The 21,043-nt window shown below is 41.7% G+C and overlaps 4 protein-coding genes across 4 annotated transcripts; 2 read left to right on the forward strand and 2 right to left on the reverse strand. All coding sequences in view use genetic code 11, as the record gives it.

Moving 5' to 3' along the window:
* Positions 1-754: 754 nt before the first annotated feature.
* EGR_00211 (hypothetical protein) lies at positions 755-4,882 on the forward strand (the record flags this gene model as incomplete). The annotated part of the gene is made up of 5 exons (XM_024489460.1): positions 755-818; positions 939-1,181; positions 1,392-1,559; positions 1,646-2,227; positions 4,803-4,882. The coding sequence occupies 5 exons, from the start codon at positions 755-757 to the stop codon at positions 4,880-4,882; spliced, it is 1,137 nt and encodes a 378-aa protein (XP_024356138.1).
* Positions 4,883-6,125: 1,243 nt separating this feature from the next.
* On the forward strand, positions 6,126-8,216 carry EGR_00212 (hypothetical protein; the record flags this gene model as incomplete). The annotated part of the gene is made up of 4 exons (XM_024489461.1): positions 6,126-6,153; positions 7,408-7,595; positions 7,707-7,852; positions 7,937-8,216. 4 exons carry the CDS (start codon positions 6,126-6,128, stop codon positions 8,214-8,216), a joined length of 642 nt encoding a protein of 213 aa, XP_024356139.1.
* A 1,089-nt stretch (positions 8,217-9,305) lies between these two features.
* EGR_00213 (Segmentation protein even-skipped) lies at positions 9,306-12,579 on the reverse strand (the record flags this gene model as incomplete). The annotated part of the gene is made up of 4 exons (XM_024489462.1): positions 9,306-9,415; positions 10,317-10,457; positions 11,526-11,589; positions 12,010-12,579. 4 exons carry the CDS (start codon positions 12,577-12,579, stop codon positions 9,306-9,308), a joined length of 885 nt encoding a protein of 294 aa, XP_024356140.1.
* A 4,276-nt stretch (positions 12,580-16,855) lies between these two features.
* EGR_00214 (RING-H2 finger protein ATL1B) lies at positions 16,856-20,800 on the reverse strand (the record flags this gene model as incomplete). Its single annotated transcript, XM_024489463.1, has 5 exons — positions 16,856-16,951; positions 17,969-18,358; positions 19,243-19,481; positions 20,000-20,181; positions 20,649-20,800. The coding sequence occupies 5 exons, from the start codon at positions 20,798-20,800 to the stop codon at positions 16,856-16,858; spliced, it is 1,059 nt and encodes a 352-aa protein (XP_024356141.1).
* Between the last annotated feature and the right edge of the window lie 243 nt (positions 20,801-21,043).

Consider the following 21,043-nt stretch of genomic DNA (forward strand, 5'->3'; position numbering starts at 1 on the left):
CTCTGGAAGGCACCGACGTCGTGGGTGGCTAGAGGATGGAAGTGGGACGGAACCATTGTTTGATGGGTTCGAGCTGAGCGCTGAACACCGTGAAGGAAAAGGTAGATCGCTGCCAATTATCACCATATTCTAAGCTGAACTCTTAACATTGTAATTTTGAATTACGTATAGTCGAGCTCGAATCCTGAGAGGCGTAGGCTGTTATGTGACAGGGAGCACCGAAGACGCAGCCCTACTTAGCTTTGCAAAACCAAAAAAAGTGAACAAGTTCATGTTAAACTTCCTTTTCATTAAATAAATTTACTTAAGCCTTGTAATGCCTCCTGACTTCTATTCCTTATTTTAAAGCCTTATAACGGATGACATGAATTATCGTGTAAGCATAAAAGCCTAAAACAGATAATTTGCGGGTCCTACGTCGTAGTCATTAAGTTGACATGAAAATGTGGTTTTCATTTGCCGGCCTGGTACGCCGCCGGCGTATGGTGACTCACCCGTCTTAGTCATTGCGCGAACGTCGGGCGCTCCATTGGTAGTCTGTGGCCCTGTTGGCGCAACTCAATTGTGTGGGCGGATTTAAAAATCCAGCCTATTTGCCTTGAGAGTAATTGGGACCACTGCCATTTAACGAGGCCTTTATCCTTGTTTGTCACTTCATATAAACGCCCTCAGTCTTTTTTGCCACAAGGTGTCTACTTATGCCGATCAAAGTCCGATTACTTGTGCTAGTAAAAACCTAAGAGGGAGTCTGTAAATGGGCGCGACCCCTCAAATTACGCCCTTAAATAAAACAGCGATAAATTCGGATGCTAAGAGAAGTGTGAGATCTGTGTTATGTTTTGCCTGGAATGATGAGAAACCGCCTGGATTTCGCCTTAAAAATATGCAGTAAAATTCCTCCCCACTTCAATGTGTATATCTTATTGCTTCCATCTCAGAAACGAACAGCCGCAACGCCTACGATGTGGAACCGCTGCCAGCACCACGCCATTCACGGTGGAAAGCCAAATGGGCGAATGGGGAGCCTCCTCGTGTAGTTCCCGCAATGCATGCTTTGGAAGAGGAAGTAGAGGAGAGGGAAGATGACGACGACGATGACGACAGTTGGGTGGACGAGGAGAGTCGCCTTCGTCCACCAGCCCTCCCCATAAACTTCGAGGCTGCTCTCGCCGGGTTACCCAGTAAAATTCTTACATTTTATTCAGTATACGGTCCTAAAGCATCTATTCATTCTCAATTTCCTGCTATTTTCATGTTAATGTTCTCTTAAAACGAAATAGGCTTAAACCACACATTAATGTTCATTTAATTTTGACAACCATGCATGGTAGTGGTATGAAAATAGAACTTGGTAACTGTTTTGAAGGATTGAAAACCTCTTTTGACCTTAGCTGAGGACCCTGCAACGCGCACCAGGCGCCTACGACCACTACAGTACCCCCTCTACGTGAATGTCGCCGGTGACCATGATGGCATAGGAGGCGATATCTACGAGCGGGCCAAGTCGTACGGAGATACAAGGCCATTAAGGACGATGGATCAAAACATTCCTGAGGAAGGTATGCCCATCAAACGTTTATTTAAGGTTTTGCAATGGTGAATGGAAGGATCAACCCTCACGCTTGGGCACATTTTTGGTAACTAGAACTACCAGACACTCTTTTGATCCGCACGCGTCGTCGCACAATGAGTGGGGTGACTGGTTTTCTCCCACGCAGTTCAACTCTCTCCTCCAGCTCCATTTGGTTTGGGGACCATCCAGTCCCAACGAAGACGCAGATCTACGCCGCGGAGCAATCGCCCCTGCGTCTTTCCAGCATACAGTTGCAGGCGCAGGCGGAAATTGCACGGCGTCGCTCCCGCAACAACTTGGCGGCACGCAGCCTCATCAGCATCGGGAATGGCGGGGGTGGTGGCACACGGCGTAGCCGTAGCCTTGAGCGCCTGCGAGCACTAGGGCCCTCCGCATCGGCGCTCTACGGTCCTACCGGTAGGAGGATGCACGGCGGTGCACCGATAGTAGAGCGCGCCATCAAACGGCACGCGAGCAAACGCGATGGCTATGAGACGCTCTCGCTGGTCCACGTACCGAGACTGGAGGAGCAGCCCTCTTCTGTTATCACCGACACTGCTGCAGAACAGCGTGAATTGCGCCGACCCGCGTCCTCTGCCTCGATGGCAAGGTATTGGACCTCAACGGGGACTTCGCAGATGAATGGTGTCCGGAGTAAGCCCCAATCTTCCATTGTTTAATTTGCGAATCTCTCGATATGCAGACTACAATCACCAAAACATCAAAAACTTGCCTATGTTTATCATTTGATCCAACGTAGATAATGACTGACATGGTGTCGGTGCTAGAGATGAAAAGAGCTTGTGCAAAGCCGAACGCTTACACTTTGTTTCCTCATTACTATGTGGTTACAACAGTTTTCGAAAATTTTTTGAACTGTCTAATTAAATAGGAGATTTTTATTGTGATGAAATGTAGTTTTGGATGATATTGGAGACGAATCAAACCGATGTTTCATATTTCTGCAGAATTCAAATATATCCTTCTTTACACAGACAGACATGTTCAATCACTGTAACCCCTGCCGATCTCGCCTTCTTATATTGTTAAAGAGGCCAATTGGTACTGGCCACCTGTCTCCTGAAATTAATCATCCCGCTTTGTAATTTTACTAATTATTTTCGAAACATTTGTTCCTAATCAGTGATGCCAAGGGAACAACTGACATCTACCAGAATTACTGATTCATGGAAGTTTTTTCAAAAAAGACATGACCACTTTCTTCGTTTATTCATTATTAGGTGAATGAGCTCACTCCATTACTGATTTAGCAATTATGGATGTATTCTTGGTGGGTCTCTAACCTGCATAAACTAACGAACGTAGATAAAGAGATTGTAACTACGTATCGGTGAAGAGGGGGTCAAAACTCTTCTCCTTTCCTTTACTCAAAACTGTCACCTCACATTTAGCTTTCATGCGTACATTTTCATGAAGATGCCTTAACCCTTCTCAGGTTGTGCAATCTCTTTACACCACGTTAGCACAATGCAGGGCGCCTCTCCAGTGTTTATGTGCATTGTTGCGTTTGAAGACTGATCAGTGCCTATTTCAGTTGAGCCGATTTCTTGTGAGTGCCCTAAGCTGTAGGGGCGTATTGACGGGTACTGATTGCTTTTATTGTCACTCAATTCAAATATCTCTTGGCATGACTCCACATGACCATGATTCAACCTTTACTTGCGCTTTTTTCGAATTGTCATCTCGCCTAACAATCAGCAAAATATACGTCACCTATTTGAGGACCTAAGCCTTTACAATGACACACATGTATAGTTTATGCAGCAGTCGCGTCTACTGTCTTTCGTGTTTTTATCTAGAGCCTAACCACTTCCCTCAGTTATCCCACACCACCTTTCCAAACATCAACGCAGTCTAACTCTTGCTGTTTGGGTTTTGGCGATACGTAGTGCTCGTGGTTGCTGGTGTTTTTGATGTAAGGGTTAAGAGGGGAGGTTGACCACGGGCAAATCTGCAGTCGTCCAATCAACTGTCACATCCACTGGGTGGATTCGCTGCTCGCCTGAACAGAAGGGGTGGCAGTGAACGCTCGAATTATCACGAAGATCATGTCTTTATAAGTGCGTGGAAACGCTTGTGCATTATCACTCCTCCTCCCGGGAACGTAATGAATGGAAGTGAGTGTGCCATTGGTTAGACATCAATTGAATTTGATCAAAAAGCCACGCAGAAGGTGAAGCAATGGTAATAACTAAGTGGAATTTGATCGGCCATCAAATTAGGATATGCATATGATTTTGAAGTAGGCCTTCAGCGATAGCGAAGGCACTCGAGAATTCCCCACTACGATCCCATTGGTCTTTTCATCACTACACATCAATACTACATTATTTTTCTGGTCTTTTACTTCATCCTTGGGAACATTTTTATTTCTCCCTCTTATAAGTTGTCAATCCACCTTAGACAATTGAATTGCTGATATAATATTAGTCTTTCACTTCAGGTACTATATCTTTACATCTAATTATGTAGTGTGCCATCATACCTTGCTAGTAGAACCAAGAGGGCGGATTTGCTTTGTTTGTTTATGGTAGTGTAACTTTAATCGGTGCTTACAAAGTATCGCAATTAAATAGTAATTAATGGTTATGCTCCACGCCCTGACTGCATAGGCACCTAATTATGCTGACCCCATCATTAAGTTTTCTGAAATAAATAAATCAGTGATGCTCATATTTCCCGAATCAAACATATTTTGGCTAGAAAAAATGGTGAAATCAGGAGCTAGTCATTCGTTTTGTCAGTCTGAAAAGGACCACTGGGCCATAAAATAGCAGTTTAAATGATGAGAATGTGACGCCATTATTAACTTCGTCAATGTTCACTATGTGGCTAACTCATTTCAGTCGTTGGTCTATTCAACTATCATAAATCGGTATTCTGAATGCAATCGCCATTCACTTAACAATCTGTCGGTAACCACTGATGAATTTGCGATGCCATCGGGTGACAACACACATCTGGGTAAGCCAGCTTAAAATCTTGCTAGGTGTTTCCGCACTACTAGACAAGCTGACATAACTTAAACCTTATCCATGCAACTTAAGAACGCTAAGTACAGAGTAGCCAAAATGGTAATAACCCTGACCCATATAAACATCTTGTGACACTTTAATAAAACAAGCCAACACTACAGGAAAAGCCTTTACAAAGAAGTAAAATGCCTTAGGAATGGACTCCTTTTCTTTCTTCTCCCCTTACCCTCTAGACCGAGACGAAGCGCGGTCCTTAATCGCCCAGGCAGCTGTTGACCTCGCTGTGCATACCTATGACGCCTCAGAGGTTTAGAGAAGCCCTCTTCTTTCATCCTGTCGAGGTTCCACAGTATTCCTAGAACTTTTCTCTCTTTTGCTTAAGCCTCTAATCTCCACTGGGCTGTACTTTTTCTACTTTTTCACACCTGATTGCTCTTTGGGCTTGGACAATTCTATCAACAACCTGTCACCTCTACATACATACTGGAGTAAACAAGGGCAATCTATTCTGTGCACTACTTACTTGCTGTATTTTGATAATCTGATTAGAATTCGTACGCGAAATCAACAGTTTTTAAATACATATTCAGTGGACTTTGTGAGAGAAATGGATCATGAGTTAAATTATGCAAGAAACTCAACGAAAAAATCCTTCAATCGCTTCGAGGGCCGCCCGATTGCATAAGGTTATTTCGGAGCCTTTCGAGATCGATCGAATACCACTTTCCCGAGAGAACGTCACTAAACATTCGAACAGTTAGCCCCTTGTTGAAATGAATCAAACCTGGTCAGTTTAGGTAGCGTGGACAATTGCATGGGATTTGACACCAGTAGAAGATGCCGCGAAATCATGTCACAAATATCTGCCCAGGGCAAACGTAACGTCTTGTGAAGTGGTAGAAGTCCCGGTTACTACTAACACTGAGGAGACGATGCAATACGAGCATAACACCTGAGAAACGGTTGTCATTTTACAAAAAGTGCCACTCAGACGGTTCTGTTGGGACCGTAGCAACAACTGGAGTCGCCGTTTCTGGAACACCCATGACATCACGTGACCTAAGCGAGCACGACCGAGACGCCAGTCCCATCCACCTGCTCACTGTATTAAGATAGCCAGTTTTACAACCAATAAACTACAAGGACGACCGTAATAAACGGCATTGGCACAGAGAAAAAGCGTTCCCACCACCAACTTTGATTAATGGAGTGTTAACCAACGCTTAACGCGTTAAATGTAGTCAGAAAGCATGCACCACTGACATAATGTGATATTTCGCAGACAATTAAGGTTCTACAAGAGAGACATTTCCAGTCACCTGGAAAGGCGCGCTCAAACATGTAGTAAAATAAGTGGTAAATGTATTAAAATAGGTGCTAACTTTGTCGGTTTCGATCAACCGTTGTAAGCGAATAAACATATACCGACAAGTTTAGCCGAGTTGAGTGCTGAATTCCCCGCTTTAAAGTTTGCTTAGGTGTCTAAATAACCTTAAAACATGCAGTACATATAGCGTTAATTAACTGCTTTTCAGATTATAAGAAACTTGTGCAACATGGCGACAAGTGCGATCTGCCTTGGAAGTATGTGTATTTTTCAGTATTGTCATCAATATTGGTAGGTCACTTTCCGCTAAATAAGCAGTACATAGGAACAATAAAAAGAAATTGTATAAGCAAAATTCATCACATAGCTTTTGAAGAGGAAAATCTGTAATTGATTCTACGGCCTTCATTGTTCGCAAATGACCTTGAAAACACGTTCTCGCCATCTAGGGTAGTGCCTCCGAGCCGCAGCGCTGAATCCAACCGCGTGTGCTCGCTTTGTGCGTGGGTTTTTGTTGTTTCTGCCATTGTGTTTCTGCTGTTAGAACACGTCGTATATTTGGCTGATATTTAGGTGATCACCTACAAAATTAAGGAAAATGTGGTCCAGTTGTTCGTTGCAATACCCCTGGAATTTCATCTTAAGAATTAATCCGTAGTTTAATGCATTATTATTACCATTAGTTTGCTCGGTTGCCTTATTTACTTCCTGGTTGTTTTTGGCTGTACGCTGTTTGAAATACCTGGAATAAAACTATATGTGATTTTGAACACGTTGTTCATATCGGTGTTGAAGTATTGGTATAGTTCTAAGTTTATTATCATTAACTACTTCCTTACTGCGGTCATGGCATTTATAATAGTTTTTAATATTTTACTTAGCCATAGCTGGGTTTTAATAAGATTGCATACTCTTGTAGCGAATGAGCACTGCAAGCTTACCGAATTGTAGCGACCGATGATCTTGGAGGTGAATGAATTGCCGAAAGGAATTGCATGCGTAGACTTTCTGTTTAAGCGCTGCCATTTTTTGAAACATCCTAGCAGTGTTCATACGAGAGACAGATTGTATGAAATAATTTTTGCTTGGTGTATTTTAGGATTCCTGACCCAGCCACTACAGAAAATAGGAATATTCATTCCCGATCTCACCATATTTGCTGGGAATATTGACTTGATCGCAATAATTTCTTGTTGTTGATATTGAACGTCCCTTTAAGTTCCGACTTTACATGTTCAACACACGTCCAGTCTTGGTGGTCTGTATACCTCGTCACGAGAGCCACCAGATTTTCTTGAATCCCTGTCATCACATATCTCACATGATTTTTCGTATGGAATTGGTGGGAACATTTCCGTCATGTGGAAAATCCGCCGTATCGATTGGTTCCACTAATTGGTCCTCACTTTTCACAGCGAAATGTCATAGATGTTCTAAAAGGGTCTCCAAGTCACAGTTTTTTTGGATAATTGTCTCTACTAGGACATTCTTGTGTTTGACTGACTCACTAGCGACGTCTTCTGAGGATTTGTGCTCCATCATCCTTCCGCCACCCTTTGGCGTCTATGAAATCGACCACTCTGGTTACCGAGTTGTGGCTCACCATTTGTGCAGACACATAATTCTTCAGGAAGCCATGTCATGGCTTAGCACTCTGGGTGGTGGATTCTCCTCCCTTGGAGATAAATTCGAGGATGCAGTACGTCGTCTCCAGATTCATTTGCTCGTATTCTTTACCCATTTTCAATCACTCATGAATTAAAGTATTCAAATTTTGTGCAAATGGATTTCCTTTTTCTTCGTTATTAAGGCCGAAATCGCTGGAGAAATATCCTTGCGTCAGATGTATTTGGCTCTCTCAATGAAAATCCCTGTCTTTCAAGCTCGTTGCAGACTCTTTTTTGCTCAAAGTCTTATGCAACGCGGGAGACTCAAAGCGGCTGAACTTATAATCAGGTAGCAGTGATATAAAAATTACTTTACTGCTCACTATTTCAGTAGCTAGCTAACATTACTCTATGGTATTTTGTGCACTTCTAGGGATGTCTATTCATTTTCCAAATCTGCCTCTGCACACGATAATCCACCGGAAATTCATCTAAGTCTAATGTGTCATGGACTCTGGAAGCGCCTCTCTCATCTCTGGTCTCTTCGGCGTACTTCGAAGCAGTTAACCCAGCGATTGCGGCTCCACCTTCACACCGATGAAATCGGTGCACTACCTTGCTCGAAGCAACCTCTCGGCACACTGTGTGACTTCACTGGCACTGACAATAGAAGGCTATTTCCAGACATAACTGCTGTTCTTAAAATTATGTGAAAGCTTTTTCACTTTATTTGTACCTTTAAAGAGAAGCGAAATCAGCGCCCCTTTTTTACCACACGCAGGAAACAGTAATCAAATAGTGGAAACAAGTTTTAACCCGTCGTCTTGGATATTAAATACACTTGACGCTAGTATGGGTTAGTGTTTTTCTATCGTTTTCGGCAATTGGTAGATTGTAATGGCACATGCGACTGTGATAGTATAGTATTTATCTAACCTGTACGAAGGTGAGGTAGGCTTTATAGTGCTTAAATATCTATCTGAAATGAAGGAACACTGACCGAGAAACTGTCATGTTAAGATTGAAGAGTGGTATTAGCTCCTAGATTGTACATTGGTGGCCTGGCTTACTTGGAGTTGTTAATCACTCGCACTGGCGGTTGTATGTGTACGCAAGGCAGATCGCAGTTTTCCCTCAGTGGGGACCTGAGTCCATTCTCATAATCCTGCTCCTGTAGACAATCTGCGCTGAGAAAGACGTTTACCCACTGCATGAGGCCGAGGTCTGACCTCAGCACACCAGCACACCTGTGCCAATGTGACTCTCACGCTTCGCCTCGGAGCGGAGGGGAGAGGAGCACTTTCATTCATATTGGATGAGGGCAGAGGCCTATGATTACCACCACTCGCTCACAAATCTCCTGTTTTAACGTAGATTTGTAATTACATCCCTATTTCAAGTCTGAGACACCTACACTTAATTCAGTTGAACCATTATTGGAGCTCGGGGTACGTGGAACTATCCATTCAAGTGTTCCGTAAATTTAAGTATATGTGCTATCACCAACTTGGATCAATTAATGAAGCAAATAATCTAGGGTAGTTAAAAAACATTAGATTCTGTGCTGAGCATTTTAGCTGAACCTATTCATCATGTAAAAGTCTGTAATCAAAGTTGAAGTAAAGGTAATAGTCTCATTTAAATAACTGACATGCCTTTTGTCCATCGAGGCCCTTATATTCAAACTAAACGATGAGCCTAACTAGATTAAAATCTGCAGTCCCTTACCTAGAAAGTAACCACATTATACTTCATTTCCAAAATTTAAAGGATTTCAGAACGAATTTTCTGTTATTGCATTATCATTTACTTTTGACGACAACTTTACGGCTAATTGGTTCTACCAAGGTGCATAGATGATGATGAGTTCTGCCGTAAGGCTTTTGACACACAGCAGATACCATAAACTGCACTGGAATTAAAAATAAGAAGTCACTTTTAGGCTGCAGCATCCCTTAGTGCTGTGATCCTGAGTATAGACGTGGTCGTAGCTGTTCATGGTCAACAAAAAGAAGCTTTTTAGGTTTATGTGCAATTGTTCGTAACTACAGCAAGTGCAATATTCTGATTTTCAGTGACTAAGTGAACAGAGTAAATGACTTCCCTTCTTGAGTACGTGAATCAGTAGATGTTACCTACTGGTTGGATTTATAGAAGTCTCTTGCTAACACCATAACTTATGGTTCTATTTAACCTAAAAGTTACCATTTAGTCCTCACACCGACTTTCTTATCTCTTCAACAATTCAGTTTCTTGCAGTAACCATATTTAGTTTGGTGGAAATGTATCTATCAACTGGGATAATTTCCATCGCAAATTCTTGTCTTGAAAAAGGCAACATGTAAACAAACTTATCTAACTATCCCAGTACAAATTGTGCAATCATATTTAGGCAATAATTTTTACAGTATCATATAGTGGCACCTATTATCAAACCCCTTCATTTGACCTTAGCACAAATTGACATTAGGTTTGGAAGACGGAAGAAGGGGCCTCTTAGGACACTATGGGGGAATATTATATTTTAAAAAAGAAATATGTCCTATGGACGCATCGTGCAACCCAGATATGATACAGAATGGGTGCAATTGTGTGCGTGAAATGATAAGAGGGAAGGGAAAGTTCTGCTCAGAAGGGACGAAAGAGATACTGTTTCTCTGACGATTTAGCTGGTGGCAGGGGACAGAGGCTATCGACGGAGAAGCTAGACGCCGACGCCGAGGTGGAGGGTGCAGGGGGCGAGGAGCTGGAGGTGGAGTGAGAGGACTCGCATTGCCCTGTCCTCTGCTCCCCCACCGGGGAGGCCGACTCACTGCCGCCTCTTGCGACCGCTGTCGGAGCCATCTCAACAGACATCTCCACTGCCGGCTGCGAGTGCTGCTGTTTTTTCTGATGGAAGTCACAGTAGAGCTTGGCCACATGGAGGAGAGTCTCACGCAGGTATGGATCACTTCCTGCAATTGCATTTATAGTGTAAACCGCATCAATATGTACAAACCTGATTATGCATTCGGTGATACGATTGTTATTTCATTGAAGTGTGTTTCAGCTGCATCAAGTAAAAAAGTGTACCGTAGACTCTTAAGTATAACTCTGCAATAATACTAATACTACTGCTAATAAGAATGATCATTCAAATAACCTTAAATTTCTTTTCCTCAATGCAGCCTCAGGAATTATGCGTAAACCAAAGTAACCGAACTCTGAGCAACTATAGGGCTATTGTTTCAGAGGTAATTGATTTTAACTAAATTCTAGTCACCTTTGTCAAATTAATCTAAATAATGGAGTGTAATTATTCTTTCAGGTCAAGCTAGGATGTTAACGAAAAATACCATAAATGCTGCCCACCGATCCTAAGCAAAGTCATTTTTCGCTTTCACTAAATGACTAAAAAAGATGTTTCATTCATTAATTTAATGTCCCAAACTACCTATTCGGTGAGTTAATTAAACACCTCTTACCTTTGTTACAGGAAATGGGGCAAAAATGCTGTCCCTATTCAACTACTTTCTTGGAAAGTGTGGTCACATGAATTGTGTAGAACCCACTTTCAAAAGTATTATGCACAACAAAGTGCTATGATCCAGTTGTGAACTATCAGAAGTTTGTCATAGATTAGTAGAGTAACTCGCAATGAAAGTGGATTACGATCATAAAATTGATGACAGGGGAGAGGGGTTTGCGGCTTAAGTCCGCACAAATTGATAACCCTGTGGGGTTTCCATTCCGTCGGGCCCCCACGTTATCAAGAGGTTGAATCAGATGGCCCTGTGTGGGTAACAATGTGGCGCCAACGCTATCAGTTCAACTGTAACATCACATCTGCGATGCAGCCTATCACATGTAATTACATGATTAGATTTATTTACATAGCGAATTTATGATAAATAAACTGCTTCCTAAAATGAGTTACCCTCTTCATGGAAACTGGATCGTAAATAGTTGAAATGTTGGCAAAATTCGAGAGGCTTAGTAACTTTACAGTGTTGTGGTATAAGTCATTTCATAAACGGGTTTACCTGCTACACTTGGCAACATCATAGACTGCCGTTTCTCCTTCATTCGTCTGTTTTGAAACCACACCTAAATCAAAGGGTAATCAGTGTAATACAAATTGGACAACTGTCTGATTAACACAAGCATTTTATTAGAGGATTCTGACTTTCTTAACACAAGACTAATGAAAGCACTAACAAATCCGAAAAACAGGTTCCAGAAAGATAAAATTCCGGTACTGTTATACCTTGAATGAGGTGTTAGAAAATATCTTAGTAATTAGTTTAACTATTAATTAATCGACATCATGATAGATAAGGAGGCATTTACCCCTTTTTAAGGAGTAAATAATTGAGGTTAGTTGAGCTATTAGCGCGAGTAATTTGCTCTCATAGTTTACAAAAAAACAATCGAATAAACGTGCTAGCGAACGGCTTATAGCTCCTACTCAGTCAGTGGCAAACATCTTTATCTTCTTACAGCACAACTTAAAAAGGTGACACTCACCTTGATGGTGTTCTCTGGCAGCTGGAGCTGGGTGGCTAGCTGGGCCCTCTGGGGACGGGAGATGTAGCGCTCAGTCTGAAAAACCTCTTCGAGTACCTTGCTCTGGTAGGGCGAATAAGTCGTGCGGTAACGCTTAATATCCCTACCCACCACCATCTGCCCCGCCATCGTGGTCTCCTTAAATTTTCGTTTTCCAGCCAAATGGGACGTTGAAGCCGACGGCATCTGCTCCTTTACCTCCGCCGCTACAATTGCCGACGCCGGGGTCCCCGCGGGGATGGCATCGGAATGGTGGGACTGGGGCGTAGGAGAGGAAGTAAGGAGGGGGGCGGAGGGTGGACTGCAGCAGAAAGACAGTTGGAGGGGTGGCAGAGGAAGAGGAAACGGCGGTGCAGTGGTGGGATAGGGACAGAGACAGAGGGAAGTGGAGGGTGTTGAGGCGGCGGTGACGGTAGCAGAGGTGTCGAGAGTTGCAAGTCCACTGGCCAGATGACTGAGTAACTCGCCATGGGAAAACGTGGTGAGGAAGGGAGGAATCGAAGCAATTGTGTCACTGAATGGCTTGTACATCTTTATCTCCTAAAAGGTGGACTATAAGACCTACAAAATCCTCTTAAGAACACTTATTTTAGATGATTTTCTAATCGTCAAAAGTGTTATCAATGATGCATCCTTTACAATTGAAGTAAAGCATTTTGCTAATGGGCGAAAAATTCAGACGAGATAATCAAAATTTTTAGATCTTGGTGGTTCACGAAAGATACGCAACAAAAAATATGAAGAGGAGTGTATTACAAATTTCTGGAGTGTGATAGTTAATAATTCGACACCTTCTAGATATTGGTCAGAAGTTTATGCAAGCATTAACGGTATCGACTTACTTATGAGAAATGGAGTAGAAGCCACTACAACTATCTATTTAATCCGGTTTATACCTTCGCTCGAGAGCACTCGAAACCACCACGTATTTAGGCTTAATTATGAATCATTATTATACTTACGTGTACATAAAAATTTGCCAGCCGCTATTACACTATTTAGTAAGTGAGCCTTAATTTGGACCCGACCAGTTTAAAAAGGCTACACTGAACTCTCCGGACTTACTGGCACGCAATTGGCTAATGGTTCGCCGAGCGATTAAGTGGAGGGAACGTGGTGGCGATGCGCGCTTTGCGCCAACCAATCATCGCGAGACAGTCGGCATGAGTGCGCAACATTATCAATAACGCGATTTCGTGCGGTTCCAGGCTCTGGGCCTATCGTGCGGACTAGAGAGCAGCTGAATAACTGGTTTTAATGATAATATGCGGACTTTGGAATATACTGAATTTGTTTTGAGGAATGAGGAGTCAAGTCACAACTGCATGACTACTATCATATGATAATTAGATTTGTGGAATCTAACAAGAGAAAATCGTGACCTGTAAATCTTCTTATCCTGAAAGGAACCCTTTGTGGACTCCGAATTTGATTGCTTGTTTTTAAGGCTAATGCTTTGTGAATAATTTGATTCTTTTATAACGTTCAATTTAGACCTATTACCATTTACCTTTGTAGTTGTTATCCATTTGTATAAACCGTGAAATGCATTTCAAAATGTTTAGCTGTCTTCAGATATTAGATGAATTGGACTGTCTCATTTGCACCACTCACTCCATGATCTTAGTTAAAAATTAGGAACAAACTAACTTTGCCAAAATGCATTCTATTCATGATTTGATTGTACTTGAAAATTGCTCTTAAAATGTTTGAACAGAATCAGCAAGTGGGTCTTTCATTTAAAAAAAGAGTTACTGCCTTAAATTTACATTTTAATCCACCGAAGTCCTCTAAATAGGACTTCGATGTGTAACTCATTGGTACAAATATTTGGTTTCTTAATTTTTAAAACAGGGACACTCTATCTACCCATTCGCAAGGATAATGATGTTATCTCCGCATTGCTCACTTGATGTGACCGCTGCAATGACACAGTGACAACAAACTTTACGTCTTTTCTGTCCCCATTTAAATGGCAAAGTCTTGCAGCAACAACTTCAGCATTCAGGCCATGTGGGCAACTTCCCACACGCTTTCATGAACTCTTTTAATGGTGATACATATGAGAAATCATTCGAAGTCCAATCAGATGTGACGGAAGCAGTGCATTCGTGCACTACCGACTGTGAAGTGTGTAACATCTAATACAGCAGCTACATCAGCAACAGCCGCGGTGGCAGGGCCAGCCATCTCCCCTACCCCTTTCAGCAGAACCCGAAAAAGTTTGCAGAACTACCATAAAATGGACTGACCCGCAAACAGCAGGTTGCGGAGGGGGAGGTGGTGGCAGCAAAACAAATCAAGTCAAATTTGCCATAAAGTTTCAAAGTGTGTACACTTTGCAGGTCACAGATTGTGGTGGGGGGGGGGGGCAGCGAAGGAAAAGAGGGGGTGTAAATACATTGAGACGGCGTTATGGTACTGGAGAATCACTTAACCTCGCTGCTTAACAGGACCCTTCAGCGATCTCAGGATCTAAAATCTATCAATGTGGACTAAGGGTTTTATGAAAGGCGATCATAAATGCTGCCCCTAATGACTGTTAAAGTAGTATCTTGTGGGAAGGAAGAACCTGTAAACATACATGCCAGTGCAATACAAAACCGACAAAACTACTATTTTACGGCCGTGTTGATTTAGGCCTAATGAAATGAGCCCTTTAAAACTGCCTGTTTCAAAACACTACAACAGTAATAAATATCAGACCCCCATTTTGACTGGATGCGTTTCAGTAATATACTTCCGTCTAGAGTAGAGCGAAATTACACCAGGAATGTGGAATTGGGTGCTTGCATCTGCTAGTGAAAAATCGCTTTCTGTAGTGCAGAAAATTGCCGCTTTTTTTTAAATTCAGGCAGGAAAAGTGCTAAAATAGCATTAGTTGAGTCAACTAGTGCTGGTGTCCCGGATCCATAGTGGCAATGTGTTCGCCACCCGGTACCCTATAGGCACCGCTGGACTCAAGGTATTTCGGCCTTCGCATTCAAAACGGTTGTCCTTTGCTACAATCCATGTGAACGCACTCCTGTCTTTTGGGAGAATGAAGCATGGAGAGGCAAACACGATTGCGTTATGAGTGAACACAACATTGACGATGATAAAATACAAATTCGGTTTGTAATTAGCGGGAGGTAAATGATGTAGCGTGAAGTAATCACTACGATTTAGCATTCTGCTCTAGGTTGTAAAGAAAGAGCTTTAAATGCGCTTTTCATTTAGCGATCTTGGGTGGAAATTTCAGAATACTAAAGAACGCATTAAAATAACACCCATGTATTAACAATTAAAATTGAGTTTATTTCTAATGAATTAAAAATGAACGAAAGGAAAAAATTATACCATTTTCCTCTAAATATCACGTGATAAACAAGTGCTGGACTTTCAAAACACCAAAAAATTAATGCCTGTGGTTGGTAATGATATACCGTAAATATCCATAATTTAGAAGCAGAAAAAGAGGTGTTCGACAGAGTCTACGACCTCTAGCAGCGATGTATTGTCTGGAGCCAGAGAGATGAATGACTAGTTTTCGAATTAATCACATTATGAACTTGAAAGCACCGATTGCGGCAAAGCAAATCTTGAGGGGTTGATAACAAAAGAAGTAAAGGACTTTTATCTTGCGCTGCTTGTTAATTTTAGGCCGAAGAACCAGTTATTTGAAGTCACTGTGGGACGAACAGTTGTTTGCAGTAACGCAGTGTTCAACACACTTTTAAATTTGAATCAAAGTACAGTCAAACAGTAACTCATGAGGCTTAAATAATTATTCCTGGAAATATTCGAATTGCACTCATAATCACTCTTTCCAGGGTTGCTTGAACGTGAAGATAGGCTTAAGGCTACTGCACCTTTATAGCAGTGAATTTGAAGTGTGGTGATTGCGAGTGGGTAAATAATTGAGTCAATTAGTCCTTCTGCAGAGGTGCTTGATAAGGATTAGTGGTGGTGGTGGTGGTAGGGGGTGTGTTCAGTATTAGAGGAGGTGAAGTCAAGTTTAATTAAACCCCCAAATGTTTCCCCATGGGGAGGGAGAAGCTATAAAAAATTCAGTCTGCAAATTAATGTGAGCAACAAACACCACCATCACCCTCACACCCACATCTGGGAGAAATCATAATCAACCACACACACACACACACTGGTCGTGTGATTAATGCGTCCACAGCCGCGCTCGGTGACTGACCACTTGGAAGATTTGAACTGCTCCGTTTAACTGCTCACTCGTTGATTTGAGTGCTTCTCTCTAAGAAGAACGGGCTATTCAAAGCAAAGTAGGTTCTTCGTATCCCACTCACCTGCCAGGTTATTCTGATGGCTAAGTCAAACATGTTTACCTTTAGTATTGCAGTATTCAACACCGGGCGTATACTCAGTGCTGTTGTAGTCCGATCATACTGCAGCGAGTGGATAGTCGGCTCCGCTATATGGCCTTCAGGTCATGATGATAACAGCCCCCCCCCCCCCCGGTATTTCAAACATTAGCAACACAATATCAAAAAATGATGCGTGGAGTACTCACCATAATTTCCCCACTTTCTTTTCAAGCAATTAAACAAAATCCCACCATCGTCTAGTTCATTTCACCACTTAACACTCGGAAATTCAGCGCATTAGCCACGCCCACAGAGCTTTAGAAAAACCATTTCCCAACATAAAATGCCACTTTTAGCAGTGGTTACATTTAATGCTTACGAGCCATGCACCTTTCGCATGCATTAGTATACAGCACACCATAGGGCTCGAACTGTTCACGTACAGTAGCAGGTGGATAGGGAAAAAAAGAAATGGGAATTCTGAGGCTCCTCTACTTCTCCTGGTAAAAGTTTTCGCAAAAACTTTGTCGGGCACACTCGTAGCGCTTCAAGGCTGCTTCTACCGCCTTTTTACGCGCTTCCTGACACTAAAAATAACAAAAGGTATATTTGAGAAACTAAAATTTTGTACTTAAATTACATAAGTAGAATATTCACAGCAAGCCTAGCAGTTAGTCGACTTATTAGGTTTTGACATATGCACTCGGTTATGGTGTCTGATTCCAATCCTCACATTTGGCATAAGCATATGTACTCCTTTTACATCACAAAACGGAAGTCATAGGGAGCACCTGATGGACTGAAAACTCAAAATTCCTAATATAAGGCACAAAGAAATGTATTCCGGGTACTAAAAATGGGTACCAGAAATGGCAGTGGAAAATGATTTTACAAAATTTTATTCATTACGTACTTGGAGAACTACAAATCCGATGCAATCTCTAACTCGGTGATAAGTGACCAGCCAAATACTCTAAAATTTTCATCTTTGAATCCATGCAAGTACCCAGAAGATCACAAAAATCGGATAACTCAAATGGCCTCAGCAAAGGAAAACGTATATTCGACGTTGGCATTTCCCAAATCATTCTGCTCATAAATTTGTCCAAACAAAATATCGGGATTGAATATAAAACTAAAGTTAACATAAATGGGCTACAAAAGCAGACAAGTAGTTCCACAAGTTATTCCTAACGAAAGAAATAAAATGCTAATGGGTTGATAAGAGCGATGAGATAGAAGTGTCCCATTCTGATTCACTTCAATTTCACTGCAATAAGTTTTAAGGATGACGATAAATAGTCAATAGTGCCAATCTAGACTAATCGAAAGGGAGAGAGAGTGACATAGATGAACAAGGTATACGAATGGCAAATTTTCCGGGTTTATATACATTCAGAGTAATGGCGAAAAGTAATGGTCATTTTAATTTGGGGAGAGCGTATACTAGCCATGCTATGACTGTTTTAGAAGAATTCGCAGCATTGGCCCATAACGATGGACTCTCCAGAAATCCACTGAGTACTCATACTGAGCCTGTTAACAAGTTACCATGTACTCTTTAGATGGCGAAATTTAAAAAGCTAGAAAGTCAATAACTTTACCACTTCTCCATTTTCCTTCCTATTCTCAACGAAAAGGGTACGCTGTATGGGTTGCAATGGCAGCGGAACGGTAATATTAGGCGCGTCAGCTGTGGCGTCAGAATCGGGAGCAGTAGTGGCGGCGGATGTGGTACTGATAGTGGCTAGGCTAATGGATTCCATGTCTCCTTTGACTTTGGACGGCTGGATGGAAGCAATGGGGGGCAGCGGCGGCTTGCTGGCCTGCCCACTTGGTTTGACACTGACTGTCCCATGCGCTCGTGGTGCCGAAATCGGTATCGATGCCGATGTAGACTGTGCCTCGGCTGCGCGACGCTGCTCAGCTAGTTGGGTGCGCAGAATACTCGAGCGCGTGTGGTTCACCAAAACTGGACAATGCGGTTTTGTAGTCTGGGTTCAATAGGAGGTGTGGATAGGCAATTTAATTCTTTCAGCTCTCTACATTGATTATTTTGCAGTAAAATCGGGACTTTTTTGCAGTCGGAAAAAAGTTAGAACTGGTGCAACTTTAGACCAGACCACAAAACGAAATCGTGAGTGAATTTTAATTTTGTTAAAATAACTGTTGCCAAAATTAACTGTAAAAAAGCGTGCAGCAATTGTTGAAATTGAATGCTGGAATGATACCCGGATAAACAAGGTAGACAGATTAGCAAATGCTTAAACAATTCTCTGTTAATTGATTACATTATTTTACATTTCTCCTGTTTTTGATTGAGCACTACTGATCTCTAAGTTACCAAACTCATTCACGTAGTGGTAAATCACACCTTTGCAACTACCGAGGGCTTAATATTCAATATTTTAAGAAGCAAGATTACGTAGACTTAGGAATATATAAATTTTCAAGTGCCTATGAAGTTTAATTATATCAAATATACAAAAAGTTTACACTAGACCGGAAACTCAACCGCAAAATGAGGAATTTGACCTTATACAGTTGTGGAGAATAAATCTACGTTTTAGGTTAATTGCTAAAAGAATGTAATCGCTTAACATTTAGAACCAAAGCTTCAAGAACGTTATTTTTATTATAATGAATTAGAGTAGCTGGATGCCCCGTTGTGATTTTTCCCGAGACTTGGAGTAGTTATACATGGAGGCCTCCCTCTTTCTGTCTTTCAAATAATAAAACGAATAAAACAGAAAAACTTTTGAAAATCGCGATTTGTTTTTCTACACATACTGAGAAAATTATGCTTGTTCCGGCCTAGTCTGCCGTTTGTCGTGGAAATTAGTTATGGTCAAATCAAGAGAGGATGTGGGAAGCTCACTGAAGAGTCGGTGGTGCCAGATGAGGGGATTGAGGGGACGCGGAGAGAGGGAAGTGGCTTGGTGAGAGACTGAGAGCGCATGTGAGCCTCCTTCGTCTGTAGGCGACGTAGGCAACCAACCACATTTTTGCGGCACTTAGGGCAAGTTTCCGCCGTTCCTAGCCACGTGTCAATGCACTCACGATGAAAGCCGTGGCCGCATGGCAGGTGCCGCAACTTGTGTCCCGACTCGTATTCCGCTACGGTAGTTTACACATAAAGAGCAGAGCTGTCGCAGCACCTCCATGAATTCAGTCGCCGCATTGCATGTCCATATTAGCATACAATACTTTAGTACCATTTAGTTAGCTGTTATCGGAGGTATTAGCATTAGTAGTAAAACTGCCTTGAAAATAAATCTACCAGAACAAAGCTAATCCAGGTGATTATGTGTAGGGCATATTTGAAATAAATGAAACCGAAATTCAACCTGTGTCAAACTAATTTACTGAAACTGCTTACGAAACCGAGCCATCTCTTATTAACATGGATTTACTTTATGTCACACAGACAGTAGCAGTTCACCTTATGGCAATTAAAATTGACTAACGCAAAGTTTAGCAGGCGTCAGCATTATTAATGCTTGCTAGAGTTTAGCTAACTTAAGTGACAATAATGGTTGAGGTAAAGGAATCAGTCGTTAACGGCGCAACATCTAAATCAACTAAAAATGGCAACTCCAACTTACACAAACAAATATCACATTCTGGTTTTCTACCGTTAGGTCCAACGCGTAAAGGCTGTAGTGGTATCAGGTGCCGCAAACGACATTCGGCTTTGCGATCTATGCAAAGGGAATACTCAAGTGCACTGTCTGATGCTTTTGAAGAATCTGCAATTTTTGAAGCATTGTTTGCAGTGTTAGAAGGCGATTTATCGGAGAAACTACCAGAAGGAGGACTAAAATTTAAAAAGTAGGAGAGGAATTGAAAACTGCGCTTTTCAGGTCTCATTTACAGCTCTGCTCCAACTGATGCAATAATTTACGAAACAAAGCATACAAAACTTTAGGTTAAAAATACATGAGTAGATTTGTCAATGAAAGCTAAGTAGAAGATAAATAAAGGGTAAAGGAGATCAAGGACAATAAAATGATTTACAGAATACCCTTCTTAAAATAAAGTGTAGTAAAAACATTGGAAAAAAACTACATAATGAAGTAGCTCTGATCATCACCTAAAGCTAGGATCTATCGTTGAAATGTGCATAAGTTCCAGCATGGAATTTCAGTGAACATGTACATAAATGCACCACTGAATAATCAAGACAAAATATGCAACAAAAGTCCATTAAAATAGAAATGTGATGTAAACTTTTAAAAGGACAGTGGATATATGATTTAAGTCGAGAAATATCGTATACTTTACCATTCTTGAGGATTGTCTTCTGCCGAACCACCCTGATTAAAATTTCGGACTCGAACTGTAGTAACTGGCAAATAATCTAAATAGTGAATCGCTCGACGAGAGGATGGCGAAAATGGAATGGGTGGGGGGATGCTGCGTCTACGAAGGTTCATTTCATACTCCTGCAATCTCCGCTGCCGATGATATATGCGTCGCTGACATATATTTATCGGGTTATTACTGCGTTTAAAAATATTTTAAGCTGCATAATGGTGTACTATAAAAGCAATGCTAAAGCGGACACTCTTAATAACGCCAATATGGACGTAATAATAGACTAAATGACTAGGAAGGGTATAATTTGAATTATGACGCATTGAAGGAATAAGTGACAATTAAAGGCAGGCAAAGGCAAA

Source organism: Echinococcus granulosus (assembly GCF_000524195.1).
Source record: "Echinococcus granulosus chromosome Unknown EG_S00001, whole genome shotgun sequence".
In the NCBI taxonomy this organism is placed as follows: Eukaryota; Metazoa; Platyhelminthes; class Cestoda; order Cyclophyllidea; family Taeniidae; genus Echinococcus; species Echinococcus granulosus.